The sequence below is a fragment of the Ziziphus jujuba genome, chromosome 3, assembly GCF_031755915.1.
Source record: "Ziziphus jujuba cultivar Dongzao chromosome 3, ASM3175591v1".
Classification (NCBI taxonomy): domain Eukaryota; kingdom Viridiplantae; phylum Streptophyta; class Magnoliopsida; order Rosales; family Rhamnaceae; genus Ziziphus; species Ziziphus jujuba.
The window spans coordinates 5,694,729-5,714,057 of record NC_083381.1 but is presented as its reverse complement, the minus strand read 5'-3'; the positions used below and the strand labels follow the sequence as shown (position 1 = coordinate 5,714,057).

Here is a 19,329-nt window from a genome sequence, read left to right as displayed (position 1 = left end):
GGAGGGAAACCAAATAAATCTAGTGATAACATGTGGAAAATGTTTTTACTGATTATCTTACTTTAATTTATAATATAGATAGATATAGATATAGCTTTTGGGATGTTGACTTTTTAAGTTTATTATTTACACACATGACATTATATTTTTCAGGAAAATAACATATCTAGGTGGTGTGGCGCAGTGAAATGATCCTTTATTTCCCTTTAACGATTTAGATTTCAAAATATGCATTAGTAGATCTAGAATCCATATAAGGTTTTAGTATTTTATTAAACCCAAATTAGACTATTAATCTAATTTTCAATTTCAACTCTTAAAGATAAACCAATAGCTAACAAAGACAATCCTAATGTTAGAATCACCTGAAAGCTAACAAAAAACTAATAAAGGAAATGTAGATGCTAAAACCATCATATTAACCTGATGTGAAACTAACTCTTATGTATTTGCATTCAAAGTTCTGATCTAGTGGAAGCCTACACAAGTTATGCATCAGTGTTTGCTTGTTGCTCTCATAATAGAGATTTTGACACATAAGTATAATCACTTTCCTTCTTTTGTAAAATCTTAAAGAGATTAAATTCTATTTTAAGACCATTAGGATTTTTTATCTACCAATAGAAAAATAGATTTGGCTGAGATCAAGCTATTTGTTCTTGCAGGAAACACTCATTTTTCTGGTTTCATTCATTGAAGTCCACATAGTAACCATCTGCCGCAAGGCCATGCATCATGAAGCAACACCAACGGCACTGTCTCGGGCAGCAGCAGCAGCAGCGGCAATGTTGTTGTGGGTCATAACTTGACCACTATATGTGATTGCAGCTGTTGAAATAAAGAAATTATCATATCGATCAGGTATACCTCTTGTTAAAAGTATATTAAGTGTTTTTGTTGACTTTTTTCAGGTTTGTTGTAAAACACTCTCCTTCACAAAACCTAACTCTCTATAAGCATCATTTTGTAAACATAGAAGAAATGTCAGATATTTGATTTGAAGGCTAATTCATACCAGAATATACCAAATTGCATCTAGAAACAAACGGATCAATTTGCTATCCAGTGAACATTGTTAACGTGGCTGATGTGGGACTCATAGTCCCAATGAAGAGATAGAGAATGCCAGAGTAAAGGAAAGAGGAGGAAGCGAAAAGACTCATAGTCCAAAAGAAGATAGATAGATAGAGAGAGAGAGAGAGAGAGAGAGAGAATTGGGGAGTTTGTTAGGTTTAGTCTCTTAAAAAATTTAATGGTGCAGTTTTAATTGACATAGCAATTTAATGTACATATGTTTTGCTAACGATGGACTGGTGGAGTGGAGTTTGTTGTAAGAGACTCGTATGGCCTCCATTGCAGAACACTGGAGCATAAAGGATCTGGTACCATAGTAGACCATGATACCAAATCTGGTAAAGGTCCTGTCAATGCTAGATAATTTTCACCATTTGTCTCTGCCATTTTCTTCCAGTTTGTCTGTGTTGATCAAATTTCAAACAAGAGATTTATTCCGACAAAGAGTTAGCAGTTGATAAAACAAAACAAAAGATGGTACAAATAATCATGTGATTTTCCAAGCAACTTTTAAAAGGTAAATATGGTGCCAACAACAGACTTTAAAATCTACTGTGCAACTCTATTCTACTTTTATTTATTCTCCAAATAAATATTTGAGGAAGATAATTACTAAGCTAGAGTTTATAGACTTAAAAGAGCAAAAACCATACATAAATAAGGAAAGAAAATAACTCAAATAAAATCCTAGACAAGTAAGGAGATAAAATCACATATTAATCACACTATACTAACCTTCCATAAGAGTACTAATATTGAAAATTGCACACTTTTGAATGTCAACTTCTAGGTTAAAAACACCACATCTAATGTTTCGTTGGCAGTTCTCCATTTCGTCATTCAAACCATCGCCAACGAGTTCTTCAATTTCTCAATGTAAAACCAAATACTCAAAATCTACACCTTGTTATAGCCTCCCATTTATCTTCATCCGTCATTTTCCTACTGCATTTTCCCATTCATTCTTAGTATTGAAAGAGGATTCTTGAGTTGCAACCAAGAAGCCAACCTTATCTAGTTACATGAAGTTAATAATTTGAATACCAAGAATAACACCAATGCCTTATCTGAATAGCTCATCTAGTAAACATCCATGCTTTACCTTAAGTATACAAATTTGTATCTTGCATCTAGATATGCCTACATAATTTTGCACTCTCTCATTTAAATTATGGGAGCCATTTCATATTTCACAGCTCATAAACAATGCCTAACTGATCTGAACCTAAAAATCTCAACATAAAGTCTACCTCATTCTTCTATAATGCTTTTGAAACATAGCAATAAGTTTTGAATCTTCAGATTAAGTGCTCAAAATTAGCAAATGAAGATTCAACATGTTGTCAACTGTTAGAAATTTGCAAGAATGGAAATAAAATGATAAAATAATATTCCTTTTAACTGCAAAAACCTTACTTGTCCAGGAAATGCTTTTGACAGTGCTTTGATAGTTGAATTTTGTACACAGGTTTCATTTGTTGATGAATCAGGATTACCTATGGAATCAGTTGCTCCACTAGTACCACCACAATTCACCATGAAACGACCATTAGGCATCAATAGATTATACAATTCCGACCAAGTTGTAACCTGTCAATTCACTAGCAAAATAAGAAAAGGAAAATACACAAACATGCATGTGTCTGCGACTGAATCTGTACTCAAACACAGTAACAATGCAGCAGTTAAAAAAAAAAAAAAAAAAAAAAAAGAGGAAAAATCATCTCTGCAGGCAATCAGTTAGATAAAGGTGCAGAAATTCTCGTATATTTATCGACTACAATTCCAAATATAGACTATCATAGATTACAATAAAGAGTCCATGTCCAGAATATCAAAACTGAAGCTGGACCAATAAGGAGAAATAGATAGAAAAGAGACGAGAAAGAAGAAAGAAAGAGAAAATTAGAGGGAGAGTATTTAATAATCAATCAATTAACATTTGTCAACTCTGTCTTGTAAAGTTACAAAGAACTTGAGAGAGTATTTAATAATCAATCAATTGACATTTGTCAACTCTCTCTTGTAGAGTTACAAAGAACTTGGTTTATAATAAGAAACCTGAACTAATAAGGAAAGTAAATCAAATCAATTCCCAGTAAAAGCCCAAGTCCATACAATATCCTAATTATTTCAAAAAATGCTTATATACCTTGTCTGCATCAGAAACTCTCTTATTTACAAAATTTATATACTATGTTGTCACACAATGCAATTAACATGTTCCAATCGAGTGATAAAAATGATAGCTTATATGTTTGTAATATATGGTTTGTCAGTTCTTCCCCTCAAGCTGGTTGGAAGAAACCTATCATTCCCCATTTGCTGATGATTGGTTAAATTTGTTGTCTTAGAAGCCCTTCAGTGAGGACATCTGTGAACTGGTTTCTTGTTAAAATGTAAAAATTACACCTCTCTAACTTCTTTTCGAGGAACTAACTATCAACCTCAACATGCTTCGTTCTATTATGTTGTGCAGGATTGTGAGCGATGTTGGTGGCTTTATAGTCATAGAAAAGCTCTATAGTGATATCATCTGTTACTTTAGAGTTCTATGCTTACTTCTAGAACAACAAAATTCACAAACATAAATACAACCCTATATAGAGTATGTCTTGCTAGTATGGAAACCTTGTACACCATCCCATATGTCTGAATCAAAACCATCTAAAACAAAAGAAGCTACATACCTCTTCCAATTGAGGCAGAACTTTTCCTCCAGAAAACAGATCAACAATAATGCCTGATATTGACTACAAAAGCAAGTTAGGAAACAGGACAGACTTGGAAGACTTTGTCATGCAAAATAAAGAAACAAGTTAAACTAACTGACTCGCCATCTTTGTTTGAACTGCCACATTAAATCGTGCTTTCCTTTCTGTTATTTTATTTGGTAAGTAGCAGACTATAGAAGTCAAAAGAAAGGATATAAAACATAGTAGATAATATACTATAGAAAAACTAAATATTTCAGCATAAAAATAGTACAAAGAAATAGGAGGTTAATTGGGCAAATAAAAAGGACAACCTAACCGAAAAATGAAAAAAAAAAAAAGGGGAAATACCAATAGCCGTGTATTAGGATCTTACCAGCATAACCTCCAGAAATATTAACCGAGGGAGAAAAGGCATCACCAATATGAATATTAAGTACACCACCAGCTTGAGTGTGCTTCTCAAGGTCAGATAGCCCAAAGTAGACTCTTGCTTTATCAATCAACTAAAATATTAGGGGAATAAAAATCCAGTAAGGATGCATTGAGTACAGCAGCAGTTGCAAATATTAAGAAAACATATGGGAGTCAAGTGGAAAATGATTGCAAGTAATCTAATAACTTTGCAACATTCAAACTTATCCTAAGTGCTCAGTAGTCTATCATTTACTAAGCTATTTTGGAAAAAAATTTCTACACATTACTTATAAGTTTCAATAGTTCGTTTACTTCACAATACATTTTAGTATGTAATACGCGGATTCAAATTAGTATATTTCTCCTGGAAACAAAAAATTGTTTTTACAACAATATCTTAGCATAAATGGCTGTCCAAAATGAAAATAAATAAATAAAAGAAAATATTTAAGGGCAACGAAAGAGATTTAGCTCAATTCATTTTATCTATCAATAACTGGGTTGGTAGAACTGATAGATTGCAAGAGGAATTTAATAATGATGTAAGTTTTTACATCTTACAATTGAAATTGCCTCTTTTCAAATTTCAACCACATGGTCAAAATTTAGTACGCTAGGAATAAAGGCAAATTACTGGGGTAAATCAATGTGCTTTCAATATCTGAATATGAAACCTAGTAGATAAAATGTTTATTTCCTTACTATTTGATCAATCTCCCAACCCTCAAGCTGCAAGGCAGGCCACAACTCAAGCATTAGATGAGCAGCAGTTCCACCGCCCTGAAAGATTAAAAAGGTTAACGCTACTCATGAAATCACCAGTTAGGTTAAAAAATATTCCACACTACTATTTGAATAAAATAACTAAAGATACTCATTGATCATAATTAAAATTGAATTACCAAACCCAATATGGCAATGGGACCTTGAGGAACAATAGCTGGTAGGCTAGCAAACTCATCCTGTACCCAACAGAATTATGAGAGAGGATAAAATATTCACTTCCATATGGAGTAACACAAGTTTATCATATTCAAACGCAGGCAGAACTGCAAAAGATGGTATGAAATCAAGAAAGAAGATAAGAATTATTTCAGCTGTACCTTTTTATCCCTCTCAACAAATGAACAATTCAAACTATATAAAAACTGAACAGTTGACTAAATAACCATACTTCATTACAAATTGAATAAAATACAAAATCAAATTGAATAGACAGGGATGTTTCATTAAGGATTAGTTGGCTACATTTCTATGTAATTTAGAGACCGGAAGGGAGAGAGGAGAGAGGAGGAGGAGAGGGGGGGGGGGAAGGAGGAGATGGTGTGTGTGTGTGTGTGTTGGTGGTGGCGTGTTAGCACATATAACTCATTCTCGTTACTTTTTATATCACCATTCTACAATGTACCAATAATACGTACTGCCAGGTTAGTGCAATAATATTGATCAATATGTACGTAAGCCTTAGAAGCATAGTGGAATGTCACAATCACTTTTTTGCTTTTCAATAAAGTATTTATCCTTTAACTTTTGCACTTTTATTTGGTTGAGTAATTTAATGGTGAGGTTAGTTTTCGCTAGTTTTTTAGCCACCAAGACTACTTTCCAGAAAATACTATTATGGTATTTTTGGGCCTATCTTTTAGGGATATTTTTGTGTACTTTTCTGTACAGGGAGTCAAGTGAATGAAGTAGAACATTTTCTATCTTTCATTATGCTATTATTTTTATGTTTTTTAAGTTACAAATAAATTGGTTTAGTGTAACAGTCAACAAATTCGTTAAATCATGTATCTATATATATATATATATATATGATGAAAATATAAAAATTATAGAATTCCTTTGTTAGTTACAATACAGAACTCATACCCAATAGGAACCTGTCCATTTTTGGTGCTTGTAGAGAATGCTATGAACATTGTCTGCATCGACACAGTATATATAATGAATTGAAATAAAATAAAATAATGAGAAAAAAATTAAAAATGAATTCCTTTCTAAAAACATTTAAAAACGATAAAGATGAGAATGACATACGAGAAGAGTCAAGAAGTAGCACTCTGGATTTTGGAGTGTCTAAAATAACAATATCATTGTAATGGCTTCTTGTGGCGGTCAATACTTGAAAGTCTTCATCTTCCTGATTCTGCGGTTGTTGGTGGTGGTGGTGGTGGGGGGTAAATGCCAATGGCTTGGCTTTCTTTAAATTTCTTTTTCTGAAACATGAAGAAGAAAAAGATGAAAGTGAAACTGATGGCCATACTGAAGGCCAACGGTGGTGAATTGAACACACAGACACAGTCCCACCAACACTACTCAATCCCAAACTTGTTGAAGGTAGAGACTGATAAATCATTTGCTCCATTCAGATATTATTCCTTGTCCAGCTTCCTTTCCCAATTTATTGTCTTTCTACTAACTAATAATTTGGACCAAATACATGAAATTCTTTGAAGTAATGGCCCTGCACCTGCATTCAAAACACAATCAAATTAGAGAAACAGGTTCACACCTTCCCAAAGTTTACATTACATATTGGACACCAAATATTTAATTTAAGACAAAAGAATCTAAATCTAACATGACATCCATTAAGAACTTAATTGTCACATATAAGGCTTTTAATGAAAGAACTTACAGAAAGATATTGGGTCTGAAATTAATTAAAAAAAAATAAAATAATAATCTTGATAAACCTTATAAAAAGACATTAAATCTTTGAAATTACAATATAGCACGGTAGTATAACTTCCAAAAGAAAAGATATGATATGGAAGCCCTTTCCCTTGCAAAAAACCCTTAATCTCAAGTATGTTTTTGAAGGATCAAATACTTTTTGATATGGTATAAAACAGGCATCAAGAGTTTAATATTAAAGGATAAAAAATAGAACATAGATATGAAAACATATATTTATTTTAAATTGATTGATGTTATTAGCTACCTGACCATATTGGCACTGGGTTATAAGCCTATATCTAAGCTTACATTTATTTCCTAATCATTTATAGACTTTGACATGTCACATGCTCTTTCTGTCATTCAGAACTATTACCTGCTACGTTTGCTAAATGAATGGTAAGATAACTCCTCTTCTCAAACTTATAACTCAACAAAATTAAGATAAAAGATTAACACACACAAACATAATAGTCTCTACCAGCAACAGTGTTTTCTTAAATATAATAGTTAGTTATCAACCTTACAGTAAATTGGCAGCATCTCAAACTTAACCATAGCTTGATTTAGCCTTACAAAGAAGCAACCAGAAACAACAATGGGGAAGCAGCAAATGCAGACATAACCAAATAGAAGATGAGAAAATATACGAATAAAAAGAAAAGGAATACAAAGAACTTTGATAAATCTAATATGCTGATAGTGCTACATCAACTACCTCTGAACTGAGTTTCGATTGAAGTTTACATTTTCCCAAACATATGAAATTTAGATTTTATCATGAAAATCTAAAGACCCAGAAATAGTAGAGTATAATATCACTGAGATCCCTTTTAGTAGGTCTTTCACATAAGACACAAACTAATTTAATCCATAATTAAGCTCACCCAACAAACAGCTCAACCTCAACCAAGCTATGCAAAGAAAAATTGGAGTAGACATGCATGGGAAAACTGAGAGTTTGAAAACGTGTTCTTCAATGTGGCCAGTAGCTTTTGCATTTAATGGTAGAAAAACCAGTATCTGGGTGGGTGAGTTAGGTTAGGGGGAACAAAGAGTTAAAAGAAAGAAAGAGAAGTGCAAGTTGGTAGAAATGGTAATTTTACACATTCTAATCTTCTTTTCTAACACGGGCATAAAAAATGGGAACAACAAAGTCAATAAATCTCAACTTTAAGTAGCTTATATTTATATATATATATATATACACTATATGTAGATAGATACAGATGTAGATGTTAGTTCATATTGAACTGCACTTTCGAACATTTAACCCCCCAATTGTGTAAGATGAAAGGTCATCTATATATAAAGAGAAGGGACTAATTAAGTCGGTGAAAGGGTCGTTCTTGAATTGAATGTTTTGTGGATCAAAAGGGAATATGAGCTCTAATTTCTTACTTTGCATGTAAAGGGTTTCTTGACTGACTTCTACTTGTATGGCCATGCATTTTTTATAATAAATTTACAAGTGTTATATTACTTCAAAGTAAATCTTAGATTTTATATTGGCCATGGATGTCTTCTCTTGGCTTTCTTTTGTGCTCAGAAGAACAATTGAACATTCAAAATCAACTTGGAGACTAATAACTGGTGAGAAAACAGAGAAAGTAGATCTTACTAGAAAATGTAGGAAATGATGCCAAAGAAATGATTTTAACCTAGGAATGGACGACAAATGGGGTCATAAGGATGATGCCTATTTTTATTTCAAAGCTAATTTACTGCTGAAAAATTGGGACATGTTGAGCCTTGTTTAACCCTTTAATTTCTCATCCATTTTTCACATAATTTATTCTTTAGTTAGATAACTAAGGAGAAAAGAAAAATTCAGAAGACATACACAGAGAGAAAATAAGTGAAGAGAAAAGACAGCCCAAAAGGGACATTCTTGGATAGAAAGAACATCTATCATAGCTATTACTAATGCAAAAATAAACCTTAAGATAGTTTAGTTTATGGTACTCTCTGTTGAGCTAACTCATTCAACATCAATTACTAAATGTCCCATAAAAAAAATTAAAATTAAAAAAAAAAAAAAAAAAAAAAAAAAACCCCATGGTAACTTGTTAAATGCCTAAAGTTGAGTTTCCTTCCTAATAAAATTATCAGATAGTATCTGCACAGCACGATATTTGTTTGAGTGACTATTTTCATAAGTAGAGAATATAAACTATAAAGGCACGTAGGCTTCAATTTAGACAGATTATAGGATTAAAATAAAAAATAAAATAAAAAATATCTACTTCATGCAAATTTTTGTTCATTCTGTGTATCAAATAATAAAATTTATCAAAAAGCAAGAGCTCATTTATAATGCAGAAAAATGCCACATTGTAACTAAAACCAATAAAATTTAATGGCAAACACAATCACTTCCCAGCTCAAAGAATAGAATTTAAAAAAAAAAAAAAAAAAATTCTCACATGCATAACAAAATGAACAACCTCAAAGGATCAAAATTCAACTATATCATCATTATAATCAAATAACTCATACCATGAAATAACAGAAACAGATCAATACCACGCTAATACGATTCAAAACCAACTAAAATAACATATACTACTAACCATATCAAAAAAATTCCAACACAGAGAAATGATAGGAGCTGTTCTAACCAGAGCGACGACAGAGGCGTTCTTGGCTAGAACAGAGCCGGAGAAACCCACCTTCCCCGAGCTGCTTCACGACGCCGGCTGCTATGGCCGGCCACAGCTGTCGTTATTAAGGAGGATAGAGAACGAGAGGAAGAAGAGCAGGAGAATTTAGGAGAGAAGACAGAGAAGGGAGAGACAAATGGCGGTAAATAGAAATTTATTATTGGTATCTCAATTGTTTAGAATTTCACTCAAGCCCAACTTTGTTTCATTTTCTTTTCATTTTCACCCACTTAGTAGTCAAACTACTAGTAATTTTTATGGCGTTATTCTTTTTATTTATTTATATCTATAAATTATCCACTCATTATTTTAATTTTTATATTTTTTTCAAATAATATTAATCATGATTTCATTTTATAATTTTCGTAGTCATAAATGCTGTTAAAAGAATGGCAGCAAATAAAGAAAATGAACATGAGTGAATTTATAAATTTTTTTAAAATATATATGTACAAAATTGTTTCAAAACTGTAATTTTGAGTAAAATATATAATTTGATTAGCAAGAAGCGATTATAGTGAAACCAAAATAAAATGTCAAAAATTTTAATAAAATTTCCCAAAATAGAAATGCATTTTACAATAATTTAATAAATAAATAAATAAAAGTCCAAAAAGTAAAGGAGGCTAAAGTGAAATCTAGCCTAAAAAATAACGTGTTCTAAAAGTGTTGTCCTTTATATCTTATAGTAATGTTATACAATATATATATTGTCTGCCTTAGAAAAAAATTATTCCTTTCTACTTTTTAGTAATTGTTAAATTTTAAAATTGGACATGCACTAAAATCTTTCGAATTTTTTTATTAAAAATGATCTTTTAAATATATTTTTTAAAACATTTATTCTTAAAACAATTTGTCACTTACTAAATCTTCTTTTCATTCATTCTTTTATATATTGTAACAAATTTATTTTCTTCTTATTTATAGAGAAATAATTTACATTTGAAAATTTCTTTTAATTGTGTATTCTATTTAAATTTTTTAAAATAACTTTAATAATCAATCCAATTTTTAAATGTGGTTCCATATGGGGATTATAATTTTTAGATTTTTATTAGCTGTAAATATTTTAAAATTTTAAATTATCTTTGAAAAAAATCTTTATAAAAAATATTTTTAATTTTTTATTATAGACACATATGATCTCTTAATTATTCGAAATTGCACTTTGGTCTTTGATAGGGACAATTTTTTGGATAGAAAATTGAATAGGAATTAATGGTGTAACAAAAATAGAGTTTAGGGACTACCAAAAAATTTTTAAAAAAAGCTCTAATTCATTGTACAAATAATATACATTAACAAAATTAACAAGAAAAAGGTTCATGCACGGCCCCTCGAAAAAGGCAAGCTGTATCTTTAACAAATTTATGATGATTTTAAAGCTTCAATTCTAGTATTATTTTTACTAAAAATATAGAATGAAAGTTTCTATCTTAAAATCATAATCGATGAAATTAATAACTTTATGTGCTTCTTTAATAACCAACCTAGTTATTAGATTCTCATATAATACTATTTGGACCAAAATAAATATTCTTATTTTTTTATTTGTTAACTCAAATAAAATACTTCAATTTTTTATTTGTTAATTAAGGCTAAATTATAAATGATAATTATTTTTATAATTGAAAAAAAAGAAAACAATAATTATAAGCAAACACCTACCTAGGTTCACAAATGACAAAATATAATCTGTACACCCTAGTACAAGCTGTTCGTGAATGGTGTTTTGGTTGCTCTATATCTCAAGTCAAACTTGAAAAGAAGGATTGTAATTAGATTTGGAGATGTTCAAATAATAATAAATAACAAATAGAAAAATAGTACATATCAATATATTATACAAACAACATGAAGCATTTTTTGAACAACAACAAATCTGCCATTAAAAAATGAAAAGTCTAATCAAAGCAAAACAATATAAAGGAAAAATCTACTGTAACAAATAAAAAAAAGAAAAAAAAAAGAAAAAGTAAATAATAATAATAATAAGATTGACAATAATACCGGTAAACCAGCAAAAATGCGTTGTGCAGACCTGAGGAAATAGAGACGAAAGTTGTCGATTTATCGGTCACACAAAGAAGGTCCTGTTTTTCATGGTTTGTATTTTCATTACAACTACAAACGCAATTACATCACATTATATTTAATTATCTTAACATAATTCTAGCGGCAATGTCCTACACTTCATAGATCTTGGATACCAAATTTCATGGCAAAACATTACACATATAGTGATCAATATAGAGTGCTCTCTACTTTCACGTTTTTTTAGTTCTGGGTCTGTAAAAATTTTTTTTACAAATAATATTTTTTATTATCCAAATCGTTAAAACAAAATGGTTTCTGTTAAAACTAATCACGGAAGTTACCTATGACAAATAAAATAATTTTTTAATAAATTTATCTTTTTTAATAAAATTTTCAAGGCAAAAATAGTTTAAAAATTGAAAATTTCTAAATACCCAAAGCCCCAAAAAAAAAAAAAAAGTCTTTAAAAACTCCCAATGTCAAACCAATAGGTCCTTCAGGATTGTTTCCTTTCAAACACGATCTTTTCTTATTTTAGTTCTTCAACATTACTTCTTTCCTTGTGTGATGATTGGAATCCTTGTATATTTCCTTCCTTTCCTAGTGGCAGATTTTGTGCTAATGTGTGAACGACAGATCTGGTGTGAGCGGTGAGAGAGACAGCTTATTTGGTGTGAATGACAGATCTGGTGTGAGCCGTGTGAATGGCAGCAGCTTATCTGGTGTGAGCTTATCTACATTCTTATCATTGGTGTAGATAAATATTGGGAGTATTGAAATCAATCAACCGTACCATGATTGGTTCGTCGATGACAAAAAAAGGAATGAGAAGATCTGGAGGTTTTGCAGTCTTATGCTTTGGATTTTAGGGTTTTTGCCACAGCAAAAGAAGAAGAAAAAGAAGGTTGATAGTGAATAGGTTTTTGGGTAGGAGATTATGTTTTATATAATCATATTGGAGACACTTCCACCGTGGACGCGGGCCTTAATATCTGACAATTTTCATTATATTTTATTTTAATTTAAAATGTAAAATGTTACGGATAAGGTAATGGAAGAGGATTGGGATGATCTACGCAAAGATAGGAATTCCCTTTATCAAAGGATTTGATTTGGTTTGAGCTTGGGTTGGGTATAGAAGTGAGGCACGTAAGAAGACGATGAAGATGATGAAGAAGATGGATGGTTGAGATAGAATTTGTTTTGGATTAAAACGGTGTCGTTTAGAGTTTTAGGTTTTTTTAACTAATTTTTTAAAAATTAATTTAATATATATATATATATAAATCAATTTTGAAGGTCACATGAGTGGCATGCGATCTTTTTTAACGATTTCTATTAAAAGTTAACAGATATAGATTAATACGTAAGTTTTTAAAAAATAAAGGATATTATCTGTAAAAAAAATTTTTACAAACCCAGAACTAAAAAATCGTGAAAGTAGAGGATACTAAAATGCATTTTGCCCAATATATTATTAAAAATACTTTTTATAGGTAAAAAGCTCTATAGGATGACATTTTGTTGGGTATTCATACATTTTGCTTTCTTTGGTTTCTTAAAATTAGATTTCATTTTGGGTGGGTGTTAACTAATTATATAATAGATCTATATTCTAGATTACTAGTAGCCACTTGATATTTGGATTATTTTGTTTATTAAGATTATGATACCTCAAGGATTTGAGGATCGATCTTTTTGCACTTCCAGATAAATGAAAAATCGTTTGGGTTTTTAGAAATTTTAGATTGGAGGAGTTTGTACAATGTTTACATCAATATCAATAAATGATAAGGTTTTTTTTAACAATAGCTACTTGCCCAATCAAAACTTGAAAAATAGCAACAAAAAAAAAAAAGCCAACTTTTAACACGTTTGGACCAAAATACCTTTCATTATGTTTTTTTTCTTTTCTTTTTTTTTTTTTGGTATTTTTCTCTATCAAAATGCAGCTTCTTTTATTTTCTTGTTTTTGGTTTTTTTTCTCTACTTTCCCTTTCTTTTTCGAAATGTAGCTAGGGTTTTCCCTTTCTGCTTTCCCTTTCAAAAAACACCATCGTTGTTCCACTTCAACCAAAATTGTCCTCCAATTTGCGAGCATCATCCTCGCCCAATCATTGAGAAATAGTATTGTGATTATTCTATTAGGTCATTTTCACACTCCTTTAAATTTGCGACCCCGCAATCCATGTCCATGTAGCTTTGTTTAAGCTTTGTCTATGATCAGAGAGACAAGTTTCTAGAAAATCAAGATTGGCCGACAAATTTTGTTAGTCAATTTGCTGAAGAAGAGAGTGAAGGAATAGCTAAAATAGGTAAGAGTTTCAAAAACTGCTATTTTTATATGATAAATAATTAGTGCATTTGGTTGGTCACTGAAAGTATGGACTGGAAATTTTCATATCAGAAACAGTTGTTTATCGAACTGTTTTTTTTAAAGGGTTCCATTTTTTACTTTGAATTTATTGACATAGGTTTTTGCTTGGTGTTTTGAGCTTCTTTACTTAACCCACCTCAATTTTTTTTGTTAATGGGGTCTTGATTCCCACATGAATGATTTTGAGCACTCAGGAATGCTTCTCATGTTATTTGTCTTTGGCTCCATTGATCTGCTCTCAGAGGAGATAAGGTTAGTCATGGTCTTTCTGATTATTTTTCTTACTTTTTTTTTTTAGGATGCATCAATACCTGTTTGGTATTAGGAAATAGAAAATATAAGAAATGATTTTTTATTTTTGTCACTTAGGTTCAATGAAGTAAAGCTTAAAATAAATTTGGCTTGTTCAGGTTTAAATTTTAAACTTGATTGGGAAACAACATAAATTGGAAATATTGTAGTCTAAGGTTTTTTTTTTTTTTTTTTTTTTTTCCTTCTTCTATGCAGGGGTCAAATTTTGTGTTTCTTATTCATCCTATAGCCTTCAGAATTAAAGAGCAGTTAAATTTAATGCAAAAATTTATCAAGAAATATAACAATTGAACCCTTTTATTTTACTTCTCTCTCCTATTATTTGCGTAATGGTGCTGTATCTGTATATTTAGGCATGTAAAATGGTCAGCAGTAAGACATGAAGAATAGCATAATGCTTTCCTAGGTTTCTCTAAGTGCATTATAAGCTTTCTATGGACTGTGGACATGTTCTGCATATTTATATTTTCTGGACATCTAGAGGTTCATAGAATTTTTTGATTGTAGCGATTCTAATATCATAGGATTTTTCTTAACACTAATTGTTGTTGGCTTTGAGTACACATCAAAGCAAAAAAATAAAAAAAAAATTATAAACCTCCACTCAGTTGCTAGCAACTCAACCTTTTGGATAAGCATGCTTAGTTGTTGGAATGTGAAATAACAAGGTAGGCAACTTCAGCTTCTTATCTTAGATTTGTAGTAGCTGTACAATTCTAGTGGAACATTTGGCTTCTTGTTATTTCTAAAGTTTTTAATGCTATTAAAGTGGCCTGACAGAGTTATGTAAAAACTGCACTATTGTTCTTTGTTTTTCCATTCCATCTTGTGATTGCTGAAAGGAATCATAAAAAGGGAAATGGTGCCTTAAGATGTGATTGAAAATGATTCCAAATGACTAAGTGGATGCTAACTGTATTAGGACAATCCTTTTATGTTAGAATCTCTCTCCATATTGCCATTACAACTCATCAAAACTATTACTAGAGCATGAGATGACTTCATGGTATATGTAGAAACTTGGAGACATTAGACCGTCGCATTTTAGCTCAAGTGAATATTCTACTTGAATATATTAGCAATAGGATAGAGTGAACTTGAATATTTCTTATATATGATGGTACACTTGCTGCAAATTTTAGGATTTGGATTTAGACATGAGAGCCCCAAGATGATTTCCTAAAGTGTTGTCTTGGCAGATTGGTAGTTGAGTAGTCATCTCCTTTCTTTTCCTCTGCTTTTTGTATGTGTGCATGCTCTCATGAGTGCTGGTATGCTTTGTAGGATGGTTGCTAGAGGTTTTTCTAGACCAATACTAATAATATACATTTTATCAAATGCCTCATTTTTCATTTTTTTTGTTTTTGTTTTTTTGGCTCACATACCTTATTATGCTGTATTGAGAAGTAACTTGGTGGTGATCAGATTATTAGCTCAAAATGCGCTTGGAGTCAACTAGGGTTGTGTTCAAAACCTATTTTTTATTATCTTACGATTGAGTTATCTTCTAGGAGCTTATGGGTTTGGCTAGGTTCTTGATTTTGCTCCTAGAAGAGATGTTGTGTTTGGATTGAGTGTTGGAAAATTTTTTATGAGACCTACCTATTTATTGATAGAATAATTATACATTATAAAACCTACCCATTGTACAAGCATAAAATTAACTTATTTTAGTTTAATGAAGAAATATATAAATATTTACGTTTTGCTAATAATATTGATTTTTTTTATTTTCCATCATTGGAGGAGCAAGTGAGGGATTGAGTAGAAAAATGAAACAAAAAGTTTGAGATCGTAGAGTTACAAGTGAATGCAGAGAAAATTGCAGAAATAAGGATTTGAAGCTCTCTCTCTCTCTCTCACACACACACATGCATAGAGATAGAGAAAGAGAGAGAGATAGAGAGATAGAGAATCATTGGTGATGGATTGTCCCCCATTAATGTAAGTTGCTTTTCTGAACAACATAGAAAATATTATACAAGTGGATGCTGCATTAATGTAAATTGCTCATCCTAAAACCTTTTTTTGTGCTGCATTGTATGGATTATGAGTTTATTGATAATTTTTCGTAACGAATTATTTCAGGATGTGACTCATTTCTTTTCAATTGCTCAATTTTTAACCTTAGTTATTATGAGCCATGCTGATGATATTGTGTTATTTGGTGTGACTAAAACGTTTGTCTTGCATGGTTAGAAAGCGAAATTAGATCTTATGGGAAGCTTCTTTTTTGTTGAATTGAATGGGAGACTTGAACGTGAAACTGTAATGTTTAAGGACTGTTGGAAACATATGTTATCCTTGGGAAGCAATGTCACATATAACTTTTTATTTCTTTGGTGATAAAAATATAGCTATTTATGATATAAATTATACATAAAACTCAAAAGAGGATGGAACCTGTGGTTGATATATTTAATAATTATAATGTACACTGATATATAAAAGAGATTGTAGCTTTAAAATCCACAATATACGTTAGTTCTAAAAATTTCTTTTGACATTTTTATTAGAATTCATTTTTGCACAAACCCCTTAGGTCCAGATCATTTTCGGTGTCTAGAAAATTTTTCACTTGTCAAAAAAAATTTTCTCCAATCAGAAAAATGTTTCCTCTTGTCGGAAATCAATTTACTCCAGTTGGAAAATCATTTCCAACAGATGAATAAACATTTCCTATGGCATGGATTTTTTTTTCTAAACTTTCAAATTGTATTAGTTGGGCAAAATTTGTTCTAGATTTTCCTTTTTTCCTGTTTAATATGTTTTCGATCCTTTCGATTTATTTAATAACTAAGTATACTTATGATTTATTAGTTGCATTTGTTTTAAGATAAATGGATTCAAAAGAGCAACCGATAGTTGTTCGAAGGTTTTGGGACTTGGAGATATCTAGGATGAAGGTGAATTATAGTTTAAACTTCTAGAAATCTGTGTCAGATATTAAGTTCAAGCTTACTCCAGCTTAAAAAAAGAAGTTCGAGGATAGTTGTTTTGGCCACTCCTTGAAGGACAATCATAGTTTATGGCCACATTGTAAACAAAATGTTATATAGGCAATGTGTTTGTGAGCACAAGATGCTTTTAATTTTGGAGGTTTAGGTGCTAGATTTACTCGCAGAGAGTTTGAAATAATTACAGATTTAGAGTTTGGTTATGAACCCAATAGGTGAGTTAACCACTCTATGTGTATTAGTGACACATATATTTAAGGAAAGCGAAAGTTACTAACTCGCAGATACTTGCAGCTTTGATGACCGCACAATGTAAAGATGACGATGAACACGACGATGATAGGTTGAAGTTGGCTTTATTATATTTCCTTGAGACAATTCTGCTTGGTAAGGAAAGCATGGCCACTGTACCCCATGAGCATTTAGAAATGGTGGATGATTTAAACTGGTTCAATAAATATCTATTGGGTACTTACTTTATCGTACATCACCACCATCAGATCGCTAAAAATTGCTTTTGAGCACAAAGAGTCAATGGCAGTTAAGTCAATGACTTAAAGTGTTTGTGAGTTTCTTTTGGCTATGGCAAGTTTGTGCAACTATAATTTAAAGTTTATTTGATAACAGTATATATTTAATTATTTATTTATTGTTTAACAGACTTTGGGGTTTGAGACAATTCCTTTATTAGCTTAAACCTTTGGAAATAGGATGTCGGACATGTTATTTCCTCGGATTCTCAACTGGCATATGATACGCTCACGGATGCGTATACGGTAGTGAGATGATGATTTTGAGACAATGAAATGAAAGTGAATAACCAGATGGTGATTGGATATGGAGATGGGATGAAAAACAATTACAAGGAACTTAAAAACAGAAGGAAAAAAAAAAAGAAAAAAAATTAAAATAAAATAAAATATATCCAACCAAGATCCACTACCTATTTAAAGGTAGGAACCTAAGGGAATTGATTTATGACCCTTTATCTATGGAATATAAGTACCATAAGTGTAAAGACAGTCTCAAGTGAGAAACCTGGAGGTCCAAGAATAATGGTGAAAAACCAATTCTCAATGAGAGAAAATTTCATTCAAGAAAACCAATCTCCTTACAAATGGAAAAATAAAATCCTTAAATAGAGTCTAAGACTCTTTAGAAACCCTAGACAAAGCATTAAAGATTATTTTGACTTATTTTGAGCTAGCTAGAATTACCTTATATAGTTATTACACGTCCAAAATTACCAAGATAAAATTAAATGCTTAATTTAACCTAGTTGGGCCTAGCTAGCATCAAATTACATGGTCTTTTAAAATAGTACCAAAACAGCCCATTTTGCAATTTCCTCAAGCCCATTTTATAATTCTCCAAGCCCAAAACGTCCCTTTTTAATTTTGGCTTACTTTCCAAACCAAAAACACTGGATCTTGGGTTGTCAAATAGTTGTTCTTAAACTTGAAATTCTCAAAAGTGGGTTTGGTAATGTCCTCCTTCTTAAACACATCAAGATCCTTCATGAATGCAAATAAGGCCTCCTTGAATCTTTTGGCTCTACTTTGAGTAATTGGGCCTTGAGGCAGCTGAAAGGGATCATTGGAAGTGTGATGTGCATCATTCCCCCCTTCTTTGAAGAGATTCGTCCTCGAATCTTCACCTGCATCAAAGAGAGATAAATCACTCACATTGTACTCACCGGGCAAGTCAATTTTATAAGCACTGTCATTAATTTCCTTTAAGACTTGAAATGGATTATCCCCTCTTGGATGCAACTTAGTCTTCCTCCTTTCGAGAAATCTCTCCTTTCTTATGTGCACCCAAACCCAATCTCCTGATACAAAAATCACTTGCTTCTTTCCCTTATTAGCCTTCTTTTCATAGATTTTAGTTTTCTTCTCAATGTGCTCTTTCACCTTGGTTTATAAGTCCTGCACAAACTTTGCTTTTGCTTTGCCATCCATGGAAACAATTTCATTAGTAGGTAAGGGCAGTAAATCCAATGGTGTAAGGGAATTAAAACCATAAACAATTTCAAATGGTGAACAATTAGTGGATGAATGCAATGTCCAATTGTAGGCAAATTCTTTGTGTGG

General features: G+C 31.4%; 1 protein-coding gene and 1 long non-coding RNA gene across 5 annotated transcripts; one reads left to right on the top strand and one right to left on the bottom strand.

The window, feature by feature from the left end:
• Window positions 1-991: 991 nt before the first annotated feature.
• Window positions 992-9,713, bottom strand: LOC107421997 (uncharacterized). Of its 4 annotated transcripts, none has more exons than XM_048477915.2 (10): window positions 9,560-9,713; window positions 6,246-6,678; window positions 6,078-6,130; window positions 5,108-5,167; window positions 4,908-4,985; window positions 4,165-4,294; window positions 3,908-3,952; window positions 3,765-3,817; window positions 2,491-2,664; window positions 992-1,476 (listed from the first exon to the last, which is right to left on the bottom strand). In XM_048477915.2, exons 2-10 carry the CDS (start codon window positions 6,571-6,573, stop codon window positions 1,300-1,302), a joined length of 1,098 nt encoding a protein of 365 aa, XP_048333872.2. In that variant the 5' UTR covers window positions 6,574-6,678; window positions 9,560-9,713; the 3' UTR covers window positions 992-1,299. The 4 variants fall into 4 exon arrangements, with proteins under 4 accessions (XP_048333872.2, XP_048333871.2, XP_048333869.2 ...); XM_048477914.2 differs by having other exon boundaries at window positions 9,461-9,694; XM_048477912.2 differs by having other exon boundaries at window positions 9,509-9,694.
• Window positions 9,714-13,529: 3,816 nt separating this feature from the next.
• Window positions 13,530-17,877, top strand: LOC112492296 (uncharacterized). The gene is made up of 4 exons (XR_009638451.1): window positions 13,530-13,905; window positions 14,162-14,219; window positions 16,026-16,223; window positions 17,531-17,877. It is a non-coding gene; the product is annotated as an uncharacterized LOC112492296 (long non-coding RNA).
• The last annotated feature ends 1,452 nt before the right edge of the window (window positions 17,878-19,329 follow it).